The 13,088-nt window shown below is 44.1% G+C and overlaps 1 protein-coding gene across 1 annotated transcript in view; it reads right to left on the bottom strand.

Annotated features, from left to right (window-relative positions):
- Positions 1 to 456: 456 nt before the first annotated feature.
- The window catches only part of bicc2 (bicaudal C homolog 2), a 52,808-nt gene continuing 40,176 nt past the window's right edge, over positions 457 to 13,088 (bottom strand). Inside the window, exons 15-19 of the mRNA XM_057850433.1 lie at positions 9,617 to 9,774; positions 6,976 to 7,165; positions 6,745 to 6,908; positions 4,427 to 4,526; positions 457 to 920 (exon numbers count right to left, since the gene is read on the bottom strand). Coding sequence (XP_057706416.1) covers positions 790 to 920; positions 4,427 to 4,526; positions 6,745 to 6,908; positions 6,976 to 7,165; positions 9,617 to 9,774 — 743 coding nt within the window. The 3' untranslated portion in view covers positions 457 to 789. The remainder of the gene's footprint in view (positions 921 to 4,426; positions 4,527 to 6,744; positions 6,909 to 6,975; positions 7,166 to 9,616; positions 9,775 to 13,088) is intronic.

Genomic DNA, 13,088 nt, shown 5'->3' with positions numbered 1-13,088 from the left:
ATTTTTTGTATGTAATTTTTTTTTTTTTTTTAATTTAAATTACTAAATGAAATATTTTTATGTCAACTCACCTAAAAATGTAGCACTAACCTCACCTGGGAGCAATTTACCACGTCATGAAAACTATTTTCATCATATTTAACTCATTGCATGCCATCAATGTCAATACTTTTTCATTTAAACCGGCAGGACTGGCAATGAACGATCATTTTACAGTGCCACTGACGGCGGTAGACGTCCGATCCATTTTGACGTGCGTTCATTCGCCCTTCCACGTCAAAATGGATCTAGCACCGTCAAATGCAGCCTGTCAGTAAAAGAAGTGCCCCACAAGGTTTGAAAAAAAAAAAAAAAAAGAATCATAATTCATGCATAAAAGGGTTAATGTAATCAGTTTATTCACTAACACAGTACAGCAAAATATCTATTTACATTCTCATACAATTAGTGGTTAATATAGAGAAAGCATAAAAAGTCAAATTTGCAACAACAAAAAAACACCTCTCAGAACTATCATCAACTTGAATGTGACGTTTGAACAGAAAAACAAATTTGTAAGAGGAGACCTCCTTGTCAAGAGTTTGTAAAAACCAAAAAAAAAACTTTGGAATTTGGCTTTTCGTGTAAGGCACATTGGCATTTTGTTGTGTTTTAGTTAAAATACATTCTACCCGTTTTCTCCGGGTAATCCAGTTGATTCCCACGTCCTGAAAACATGGATGGTAGATTGATGGAACACTCCACGAATGAATGAGCGCCAGGTGCCTCATGGAGAAGATCAGAGTGTGTTCACCAGCGGTTACTCAAGGCCGCGACTTCCACGTCCGCGATGCGAGGCAATCTACCACTGGCGCCGCCTTCCAGGTATCCGGACTTGACGCCGGGCGTGTCCGAAGGTCTCCTCTTGCTCTTGTTCAGATCTGGACAAGAAGATTTAGCTTAGATGAAAAGGCGCAACAGCAGATGAAGAATCTGACTATCGTACTTTTTAGTGCTGCAACGATTAATCGGAGCAATTCGATTAGAAAAAAGCTTTGAATCAAATTTTGCTGCCTCGAGGCTTCTTTAAGAGCGGTGTTGTCATGGTTTGTTTTTAAAGTTTTGTTTGATTGATTTGGGTGGATACACTGCCCTCTAGTGGCAACAGTGAATAGGACGTAACACATCTAACATGGCTGGATCCAGCTGCTCCTTGTTAAGACCAACATAAGGCTGTCAGTTTTTGTTTCAGCTAATATGATTGTTGAAATCATTTGCTCCCAAAAACGTATAAATTAGGGTTGTCAAACGATTAAAATTTTTAATCGAGTTAATTACAGCTTAAAAATTAATTAATTGTAATTAATCACAATTCAAACCATCTATAAAATATGCCATATTTTTCTGTCAATTATTGTTGGAATGGAAAGATAAGACACAAAACGGATATATACATTCAACATACGGTACATAAGTACTGTATTAGTTTATTATAACAATAAATCAACATTAACATTATGAACATTCTCTTAAAGCGATCCATGGATAGAAAGACTTTTAGTTCTTAAAAGATAAATGTTAGTACAAGTTACAGAAATTTTGTATCAAAACCCCTCTTCATGTTTTCGTTTTAATAAAATTTGTAAAATTTTCAATCAAAAAATAAACTAGTAGCCCACCATTGTTGATGTCAATAATTACTTACACGATGCTCATGGGTGCTGAAGCCTATAAAATCAGTCGCACTCAAGCGCCAGCAGAGGGCGGAAAAACTCCGAAAAACACAACAAGTACACCTTTCACTGTGCTCTCATTTTAATCTGTTTGAGCGGGGCATTTGTGCGTTAATTGCGTCAAATATTTTAACGGGATTAATTTTAAAAATTAATTACCGCTCGTTAACGATAATTTTGACAGCCCTTGTATGAATATATTCTATTTTTAATTGTTTCAGTGTCCCTTACGTTTTTTTTTAACAAGAGACATCTCTAGGTTCTGATTCAACTTAGCTCCAAAGCACAAAGCTGAAAATCCATTTTAAAGCAATAAAACTGGCCACTGGAGGGCTGTAGCGCATTTGGTAAGACCCCCAACCCTGATTCAACGGAACGAACAACCGGCCACACGGCCGGGGCGCCGGCGGAAGACGACCGAGCAGAACGACTGGGACCACCAGTGCGGCGGATGATGCCGTTGAGGCCGTGCTGGAAAGACTCAAAAAAAGTTTCAAGAAAAGTTTACCCCGGCCGTTGCGGCCACAACAGCGTTATCTCTCAGTTAGTTATGTGTAAATAAATTGTTACTCAGCTATCAAAAGCTCTATTTGTCTTGTTGTTTATGTTATTTTGTAAAAGGAAAACATTATTCAGATGTTTGGGATGTCACAAAAGTGGAAAATAGCTGTGTTAAAGTCAAAGCTATGTTTGAAATGTATGCGTTTACAAAAAAAGCTCAATTTCTGTTTTTTCATCAGGAATTTGAAAATTGCTCAAACTAAGCTATTTTCTAATGCTGATTTCTAAAGAATGGAAAAAGATATTTACTTTTTCTTCCAGCTGAAAGAAGAGAGTCTTATCTTTCTTTTGGTGGGTTCCATGTTTATATAGTAATAGAACAGAATTTTCTGTGGGCCTTGCAAAATCAGTCAAAATCCAGTAAAACTTTTTTTTCTTTTTTTTTTAACCTGTCCTGTTCAGCTGTTTGACACAGAGAATGGAAGTCTAAGTGCCCAGATAGTCTGAACAGTTTTAATGTTTCACATTGAGAGTCTGACATACTCCCTTTGTGATCATTAAACATATCTCATTTATTATGACAAAACAGCGAACAGGAAGGGGTTATGGGGGAACAAAAGAAAAGAAACACAAGAGAAGAAAGAGAAGAAACACAACAACAAGAAATACATTAAACGCCTAACTACACTAACTACCAATATGTTGGTGCTATTGTCAGCTAAATGTATTTCCAGTTGACACCATGTGGGGGGCCTGTTGACCAGGGAAAGAAGGGGAAGAAGGTGGGGGAGTCTATAAGCTAAATGATAGAAAGGAGTAGAGTGTACAAAAATCATCTCTGTGATCTAGAACCCAGTAGTCGTGTGAATCCCTTGTGAGTGTAAGCCCGTTGGCGACCGACCCTACGCCGCCCCATCGCCAATCCCGGCACCGGGACCCCCCGCCCGAGCGTGCCCAATAACATCCAGCCGCACGCGAGCCCCGCCGGGCACGCAGCAGCCACGCAGACGAGCGTAGACGCCACGCAGGCGCCAACACAGGGCCATGCCCCCCACCCAGCCAGCCCGGGGAGGGAGGTCGGGGCCGGAGAGGGGGGGGGCAGCGCAGCCCATCCCTCCTCCCGCAGCCCAGCAAAGGAGCCTTTGTCCCCCCCCTGGAATCCAGGGTGGCCCGCTGGGCCACCCGCGCACCAATCTACCGGCCCTCGGGGATGGCAAGAGGCGGCGCACCGCCAACCCCACGCCTGTCCCCAACCCCGTCCGCCAACCCGGGCCACGAGCCGCCGCCGCAGCCCTCCAGCCGACACGGGGCCCCCAGCGGCCCACCAAGCCATGGGCAGGGTAGGTTCCCTCACCGTAGCAGGCAACATCCAGACGATACTCCGCCGCCCAGCCAGCGATCCGTGGCGGAGCACAAGGCGGATACCCAGTTAGAGAAGAGAGGGGAAGGCGGAGCCAGGAGAATACCGAGGAGCTGCCGTGGGGCGACGTGAGACCGGAGCCCCGACCTCCCCCCCACTCCCGCGGCTGGCAGCCCAGGCAGAGAGGAGGCCACGCCTCGGGAGCCATGACATAGAAAAACGTGAGGGACCCACCTACCACCCTATTACTGTGGCTGCCAGGTTCCCTGCTGGCTGCCATAACCCAGCACCGTGATAGGATTGTGAGGGGAGGGTAGTGCTATGTATGAATTAAAATAGGAGATCTTGGCTTGGGGCAGTGGGACCGCAGCATGGAAATTCAGCCCAGCTGCCCGTCCCACCGCCCTTTGCCAGAGCTCTCCTGTGGAGTATGATGTGTGTGGTGCGTTAAAAAAAGGTGCAGGGATGGTAGGGCCTGCCGTGAGGAGGTAACCGTGAGGCACCCCCCCCACACACACACACACACACACCAGGTCCCAACCATCCCACAACCTTGGTGTGTGATGCATTAAAAACAGGAGGGAGCCAGGCCAGGACTGTATGGTCCCGTCCCAACTCCCCCCGGAGAAACGGATGAGTATGTGAGTACTAGGGTGAAAGAGATTTACATTGCCGAAGTGAGGAGTGTGTGAGTTAAGAGGCAGGCTCCCGAGGGCGTGGCCCCGTCCACCGGAGCAACCGGCCGCAGGAGGAGCTTATTCTATTCGGGTGTGACATGGGCCTGGTGCAAAAAAGGTTGGGGACCACTGGATTAATCGATTAATTAAATAATCAATAGCTACAGCATTATTACCCGAGATGGCTATTAACATCTTGCGTCTGGCTCCGAAGGTGGAGACTCCAACTTCCTTCAGATCTTCATCAGACAGTGTGAGGAACGTGTGGTAGTCGATCTGAAAGAACAGACAGCTATACGTTGGAAGTTTCTGGAATATGGCTTCAGATCCAGACACAGTACTGAGTAAGAACTGTTAAAGTGCACAACGACATTGCCCTTTCTGTAGATAGCGGAAACCCAGCTATGCTCGTTTTGGTAGACGCCACAGCGGCATTTGATACCAGGGGTGGGAACCTCTTGGCAACTCACGATACGATTTACGATACAAACCTCACGATGACGATATCAAGATATGGCGAAACGACGATTATCGGTACATGGGTCAGGAAATCATTCAGGGTTCTTGCACCATTCACTTGTTGTCGGCACCAATTTTTTTGCTCACATCTCTAGTTACTTGCTACTCATTTGGGGACATTCTTGAGTCACTTCCAGTTCAGCAACCCAAAATCAACAGGAAGTGACCCGTAGAAGCCCCAAAATGAAAAGGAAGTGACCCGTAACACAAAATTTCAGGGTGTTTCCTGTTGATAACGGGTCACTTCCTGTTGATCACAGGTCACTTCCTGTCAAATAGGGCCATTGGAAATGAATGGGAAGTTTTGCTCATTGAAATGAATGGGAAAGTTTGGGGCAAAATACGCCAGTTTGGGAGTCACTTTCTGTTGACATTTCTGGGTCATTTCCTGCTGATTTGGGGATATTTCCCGCTGATAACGGGTCACTTTCTGTTGATCACAAGCCACTTTCTGTCAATGGAACAGCAACTAAGGCCATCGGAAATGAATGGGAAATTTGGCTCATTAGAAATGAATGGGAAAGTTTTAGGCAAATTTTGGCGGAACAGTACGTCGGTTTCGGAGTCACTTCCTGTTATCAGGTCACTTGCTTTTGATTTCATTTCAAGGTCACTTCCTGTTGATTTGAGGGCGTTTATGAGTCACTTCCTTTTGATATCGGGTCACTTCCTGTTGATTTGGAGACATTTCTGGGTCACATCCTGTTGATATCGGGTCACTTTCTGTTGACTTGGTGACATTTCTGGGTCACTTCCTGTTGATTTTGGGGCATTTTAGGGTGTTTCCGATTGATAACAGGTCACTTCCTGTTGTTCATATGTCACTTCCTGTCAATAGAACAATAAAGAGGGCCCATTGGAAATGAATGGGAAATTTTGCTTAATAGAAATGAATGGGAAAGTTTTGGGCAAATTTGGGCGGAACCGTACGTCAGTTTGGGAGTCACTTCCTGTTATCAGGTCACTTGCTTTTGATTTCATTTCAAGGTCACTTCCTGTTGATTTGAGGGCGTTTATGAGTCACTTCCTTTTGATATCGGGTCACTTCCTGTTGATTTGGAGACATTTCTGGGTCACATCCTGTTGATATCGGGTCACTTTCTGTTGATTTGGTGACATTTCTGGGTCACTTCCTGTTGATTTTGGGGCATTTTAGGGTGTTTCCGATTGATAACAGGTCACTTCCTGTTGTTCATATGTCATTTCCTGTCAATAGAACAATAAAGAGGGCCACTGGAAATGAATGGGAAATTTTGCTTAATAGAAATGAATGGGAAAGTTTTGGGCAAATTTTGGCGGAACCGTACGTCGGTTTCGGAGACACTTCCTGTTGATATCAGGTCACTTGCTTTTGAATTAATTGCAGGGTCACTTCCTGTTGATTTGAGGGCATTTTTGGGTCACTTCCTTTTTAAATCGGGTCACTTTCTGTTGATTTGAAGACATTTCTGTGTCACTTCCTGTTAATATTGGGTCACTTTCTGTTGATTTTGGGATATTTCAGTGTGTGTCCAGTTGATTAACGGGTCACATGCTGTTGTTCACATGTCACTTCCTGTCAATGGAACATTGAATATGGCCATTGGAATGATTGGGAAGTTTTGCTCATTAGAAATGAGTGGGAAAGTTTTGGGCAAATTAATGGCATAACCATACGTTGGCTTTGGAGTCACCTCCTGTTGATATAAGGTCACTTCCTTTTGATTTCATTTTATGGTCACTTCCTGTTGATATGGGGACATTTCTGCGTCACTTCCTGTTGATAACGGGTCACTTCCTGTCAATGGAACGGCAAATGGGGCCATTGGAAATGAATGGGAAAGTTTTTGCGTTGAACAAATGCATCATTCCAGACATTTTTCCTTTTTATCTGTATTTGTTTTTTCTTTTTTTGTCAAGAAATTTCTTACAATATATCAAATATCATGCATATTGCGAATCTTGGGCCACCTATCGTCATTTATTTTGGCTTTACCTCTTGTTGTTCCAACACATCAATGTACTTCAGCAAGCCCAGCTGGCTGAGAAGCTCTGGCAAGTCGTCCATCATCTGTGGGGAGGAGCTACGCTGACTACAGCTGGACGCCCTCCTCGATAAGCACACGTCGTCAAAGTAGTTGCAACCCGGGAAAACGTCCTCTGTACCAAAAAGTCCAAATCTGAGTACGTATTTGTCCTGATAATTAAAAGTCTGCCGAGGACTTACGGGGTTTGTCGCTTCTGTTTCTGTTGGATGCAAAAGAAGGGAAGTGGGAGGAGGAGGAGGTCGGTGGTGGGGAGGACGGTGAAGAAGAGGAGGAAGAGGAAGACGAGGAGGCGGGCTGGGATCCGCGTCTGTCCCTCCAGTTGTCTGAGTTGCTCCCGTTAGACGCTGTCCCACTCTGATTGGCCCATGACTGCAACAAGAGGAGCCATCTTATTTGATCATGAAATCAACAGGAAGTGACCCCAAAATGCCCCGGATTAACCCGTAATGCCCCCGAATCAAAACTAAGTTACCCTGGAATGCTCCAAACCAACAGGAATTAACCCAAAAAACCCTCAAATCAACAGGAAGTGGTCAAATATCAACAGGAAGTGACCCTGAAATGCAACCATATCAACAGGAAGTAACCGGCGTCTATAGGAACTGACCCTGAAATGTCCCTTTGGCAACAGGAGGTGACCCGATATCGACAGGGAGTGACCGCAAAATGCCTCAAAATCAACAGGAAGTGACCCCAAAATGCCCCGAATTAACACGGGATGCCACCGAATCAAAACTAAGTGACCCTGGAATGCTCCAAACCAACAGGAATTAACCCCAAATGCCCCCAAATGTACAGGAAGTGGCCCAATATCAACAGGAAGTGACCCTGAAATGCAACCAAATCAACAGGAAGTAACCGGCGTCTATAGGAACTGACCCTGAAATGTCCCTTTGGCAACAGGAGGTGACCCGATATCGACAGGGAGTGAACGCAAAATGCCTCAAAATCAACAGGAAGTGACCCCAAAATGCCCCGAATTAACACGGAATGCCCCCGAATCAAAACTAAGTTACCCTGGAATGCTCCAAACCAACAGGAATTAACCCAAAAAAACCCTCAAATCAACAGGAAGTGGTCAAATATCAACAGGAAGTGACCCTGAAATGCAACCATATCAACAGGAAGTAACCGGCGTCTATAGGAACTGACCCTGAAATGTCCCTTTGGCAACAGTAGGTGACCCGATATTGACAGGGAGTGACCGCAAAATGCCTCAAAATCAACAGGAAGTGACCCCAAAATGCCCCGAATGCCACCGAATCAAAACTAAGTGACCCTGGAATGCTCCAAACCAACAGGAATTAACACAAAATGCCCCCAAATCAACAGGAAGTGGCCCAATATCAACAGGAAGTGACCCTGAAATGCAACCAAATCAACAGGAAGAAACCGCCGTCTATAGGAAATGACCCTGAAATGTCCCTTTGGCAACAGGAGGTGACCCGATATTGACAGGGAGTGACCGCAAAATGCCTTAAAATCAACAGGAAGTGACCCCAAAATGCCCCGAATGCCACCGAATCAAAACTAAGTGACCCTGGAATGCTCCAAACCAACAGGAATTAACCCCAAAAAAAACTCAAATCAACAGGAAGTGGCCTAGTATCAACAGGAAGTGACCCTGAAATGCAACCAAATCAACAGGAAGTAACCGGCGTCTATAGGAACTGACTCTGAAATGTCCCTTTGGCACAGAAGGTGACCCGATATCGACAGGGAGTGACCGCAAAAGGCCTCAAAATCAACAGGAAGTGACCCCAAAATGCCCCGAATTAATACGGAATGCCACCGAATCAAAACTAAGTGACCCTGGAATGCTCCAAACCAACAGGAATTAACCTAAAATGCCCCCAAATCAACAGGAAGTGGCCCAATATCAACAGGAAGTGACCCTGAAATGCAACCATATCAACAGGAAGTAACCGGCGTCTATAGGAACTGACCCTGAAATGTCCCTTTGGCAACAGGAGGTGACCCGATATCGACAGGGAGTGACCGCGAAATGCCTCAAAATCAACAGGAAGTGACCCCAAAATGCCCCGAATGCCACCGAATCAAAACTAAGTGACCCTGGAATGCTCCAAACCAACAGGAATTAACCCCAAAAAAACCTCAAATCAACAGGAAGTGGCCCAATATCAACAGGAAGTGACCCTGAAATGCAACCAAATCAACAGGAAGTAACCGGCGTCTATAGGAACTGACTCTGAAATGTCCCTTTGGCACAGAAGGTGACCCGATATCAACAGGGAGTGACCGCAAAATGCCTCAAAATCAACAGGAAATGACACCAAAATGCCCCATATCAACCCGGAATGTCCCCGGATCAACAGGAAGTGACCCTGAAATGCCCAAAACCAACAGGAATTTACCCAGAACCCCCCCTCATCAACAGGACGTTGATTATTAGTTAGATCATTAGTTCACTTCCTGTTGATTCGGGGGATTTCTGGATTACTTCGGGGCAACTCTTCGTCTTGATCACCCTAAAATACCTCTAGCAGTGACACCAAAATGCCCCGAAGTACCCCAGAAATCCCCCGACTCAACAGGAAGTGACCTCAAAATGACTCAAAATTACAGGAAGTGAACCAATTTCAACAGGAAGTGACTCTTGAAATGCCTGAAAATCAACAAGATGGGACCCCAAAATGCCCCAAAACAACAGCAACAACAATTAACCCCGAATACCCCTAAATCAACAGGAAGTGACCCAATATCAATAGGAAGTCACCCTGAAATGCCTCAAAATCAACAGGAAGTGACCCTGTAATGCCCCAAAATAAGATAGAAGTGACAATCCGTGCTGATTTGTACCTGGCTGCTGCTTGTGCTCAAGTAGGGTTTGTAGCTGCGACGACTGATATTGCGCATTTCCTTTACAGCCTCCGCTGGCATGGATTTGGAAAAGCCGAGGCCGCTCCAAGTGTCGGTGGGTGTCCGGACTTCGGTCACCACAGGCTTTCTCTGCATCGCTAAAAGGAAACAATTTTAAAAAATAAATAAATAGTACAGCGAGTGATTTTTTTTTTAAATGACAGCAGACCATATTTACGACAAAAATCCTTTCAAAATAAAAGTCACAGAAAAGGCTTGATTATGAATCTAGAAAATTTGATTTGTGATTTGCGGAGAAATTGCCATGGTAGCTTTGCTGTGATGCTTCATATATATCGGGTCACTTCCTGTTGATTTGTGGGCATTTTCAGTCACTTCCTTTTTTTGCCATGTGCCATTTTTTTGGGTATGTGGCAAAATGAATTTTGGCAAGTGGCTTTTTTTTTGCCATGTGTGTCATTTTTTTGGGTATGTGCAAAATGGATTTTGGCATGTGGCATTTTTGGTATGTGGCACAATGAATTTTGGCATGTGGCAATTTTTTTGCCATGTGGCATTTTTTTTTTTTTTTTTTGTATGTGGCAAAATGAATTTTGGCATGTGGTAATTTTTTGGTATGTGGCAAAATCTATTTTGGCATGTGACATTTATTTATTTATTTATTTTGCCATGTGGCATTTTTTTGCCATTAGGCATTTCTTTGGTATGTGGCAAAATGGATTTTGGCATGTGGCAATTTCTGTTGATATTGGGTAACATCCTGTTGATTGGGGGACATTTTGGGGTCACTTTCTATTGATATCGGGTCACTTCCTGTTGATATCGGGTCACTTGCTATTGATTTTGGGGCATTTCGGGTTCTCTTCCTGTTCATATTGGGTTACTTCCTGTTGATTGGTGGCATTTTAGGCACACTTCCTGTTGATATCGGGTCCCTTAGATTTTAGGGCATTTTGTGTTCTCATCCTATTCATAATAGTTCCTGTTGTTTAGGTGGGATTTATGGGTCACTTCCTGTTGTTTTGGGGCATTTCGGGTTCACTTCCTATTGATTTGTGGGCATTTTACGTCACTTCTTTTTGATATCGGGTCATTTCCTGTTGATTTGGGGACATTTTGCAGTCACGTGTATAGGGTATAGGGTCATTTCCTTTTGATGTCTGGTCACTACCTATTGGTCTTGGTGTGTTCTGTTCCTGTTCAGGTTGGGTCACTTCCTGTTGATTTAGGGGCATTTCGGGTTCACTTCCTGTTGATATCAGGTCACGTCCTGTTGATTGGGGGACATTTTGGGGTCACTTTCTATTGATATCGGGTCACTTCCTGTTGATATCGGGTCACTTGCTATTGATTTTGGGGCATTTCGGGTTCTCTTCCTGTTCATATTGGGTTTCTTCCTGTTGATTGGTGGCATTTTAGGGTCACGTCCTGTTGATATCGGGTCACTTTCTATTGATTTTAGCGCATTTTGGTTTGTCTTCCTGTTCTTATTGGGTCACTTCCTGTTCATACGGGGGCACTGCAGGGTCGCTTCCTGTAGTTCTGGGGTTATTTCAGGGTGACTTCCTGTTGATATCGGGTCCCTTACTATTGATTTTAGGGTGTTTTGTGTTCTCATCCTATTCATATTACGGCACTTCCTGTTGTTTAGGTGGGATTTATGGGTCACTTCCTGTTGTTTTGGGGCATTTCGGGTTCATTTCCTCTTGATTTGTAGGCATTTTTAGTCACTTCCTGTTGATATTGGAACATCCTGTTGATTGGGGGACATTTTGGGGTCACTTTCTATTGATATCGGGTCACTTCCTGTTGATATCGGGTCACTTGCTATTGATTTTGGGGCATTTCGGGTTTTCTTCCTGTTCATATTGGGTTACTTCCTGTTGATTGGTAGCATTTTAGAGTCACTTCCTGTTGATATCGGGTTACTTCCTGTTGATTGGTGGCATTTTAGGGTCACTTCCTGTTGATATCAGGTCACTTTCTATTGATTTTAGCGCATTTTGGTTTGTCTTCCTGTTCTTATTGGGTCACTTCCTGTTCATACGGGGGCACTGCAGGGTCGCTTCCTGTAGTTTTGGGGTTATTTCAGGGTCACTTCCTGTTGATATCGGGTCCCTTACTATTGATTTTAGGGCATTTTGTGTTCTCATCCTATTCATATTGGGGCACTTCCTGTTGTTTAGGTGGGATTTATGGGTCACTTCCTGTTGTTTTGGGGCATTTCGGGTTCACTTCCTCTTGATTTGTGGGCATTTTTAGTCACTTCCTGTTGATATTGGGTAACATCCTGTTGATTGGGGGACATTTTGGGGTCACTTTCTATTGATATTGGGTCCCTTCCTGTTGATATCGGGTCACTTGCTATTGATTTTGGGGCATTTCAGGTTCTCTTCCTGTTCATATTGGGTTACTTCCTGTTGATTGGTGGCATTTTAGGGTCACTTCCTGTTGATATCGGGTTACTTCCTGTTGATTGGTAGCATTTTAGGGTCACTTCCTGTTGATATCAGGTCACTTGCTATTGATTTTGGGGCATTTCAGGTTCTCTTCCTGTTCATATTGGGTTACTTCCTGTTTATTGGTGGCATTTTAGGGTCACTTCCTGTTGATATCGGGTCACTTTCTAAGGATTTTAGCGCATTTTGGTTTGTCTTCTTGTTCTTATTGGGTCACTTCCTGTTCATACGGTGGCACTGCGGGGTCACTTCCTGTAGTTTTGGGGTTATTTCAGGGTCACTTCCTGTTGATATCGGGTCCCTTACTCTTAGGGCATTTTGTGCTCTCATCGTATTCATATTAGGGCACTTCCTGTTGTTTAGGTGGGATTTATGGGTCACTTCCTGTTTGTGGGCATTTTTAGACACTTCCTGTTGATATTGGGTAACCTCCTGTTGATTGGGGGACATTTTGGGGTCACTTTCTATTGATATCGGGTCACTTGCTGTTGATATCGGCTCACTCCTAGTTAATTTACAGGTATCTTGGACTTTCTGTAGATATCGGGTCACTTCCTGTTTATTTCGGGAGCATTTCGGGTTCCCTTCCTGTTTGTTTCAGCCCACTTCCTGTTGATTCGGGGCATTTCGAGGACACTTCTGGTTAATCCGGATTCATTTTGTTGTTACTTCCTGTAATATCGAGTCATTTCCTGTTGATTTTCAGGCAATTTGGACGTCCTGTACATAACAGGTACAGTCCTGTTTATTTTTGGGGCATTTTGGGTTCTATTCCTGTTCCTATTGGCTCATTTCCAGTTGATTTTGGGGCATTTAGGGGTAACTTGCAGTTGATATTGAGTCATTTGGGTTGAAAATAATAGGGAGTGAATGGAAGTTTTTGTGCCATTGAAATGAATGGTGAATAGGGACATTGAAAATCAATGGGAAATTTTGCCCATTAGAAATGAATGGGAAAATTTGGGGTAAATGTTTGCCAAACTGAAATAAAG

This window comes from Corythoichthys intestinalis, chromosome 11 (assembly GCF_030265065.1).
Source record: "Corythoichthys intestinalis isolate RoL2023-P3 chromosome 11, ASM3026506v1, whole genome shotgun sequence".
Taxonomy (NCBI): domain Eukaryota; kingdom Metazoa; phylum Chordata; class Actinopteri; order Syngnathiformes; family Syngnathidae; genus Corythoichthys; species Corythoichthys intestinalis.
This window is presented reverse-complemented; position numbering and strand designations above follow the sequence as displayed.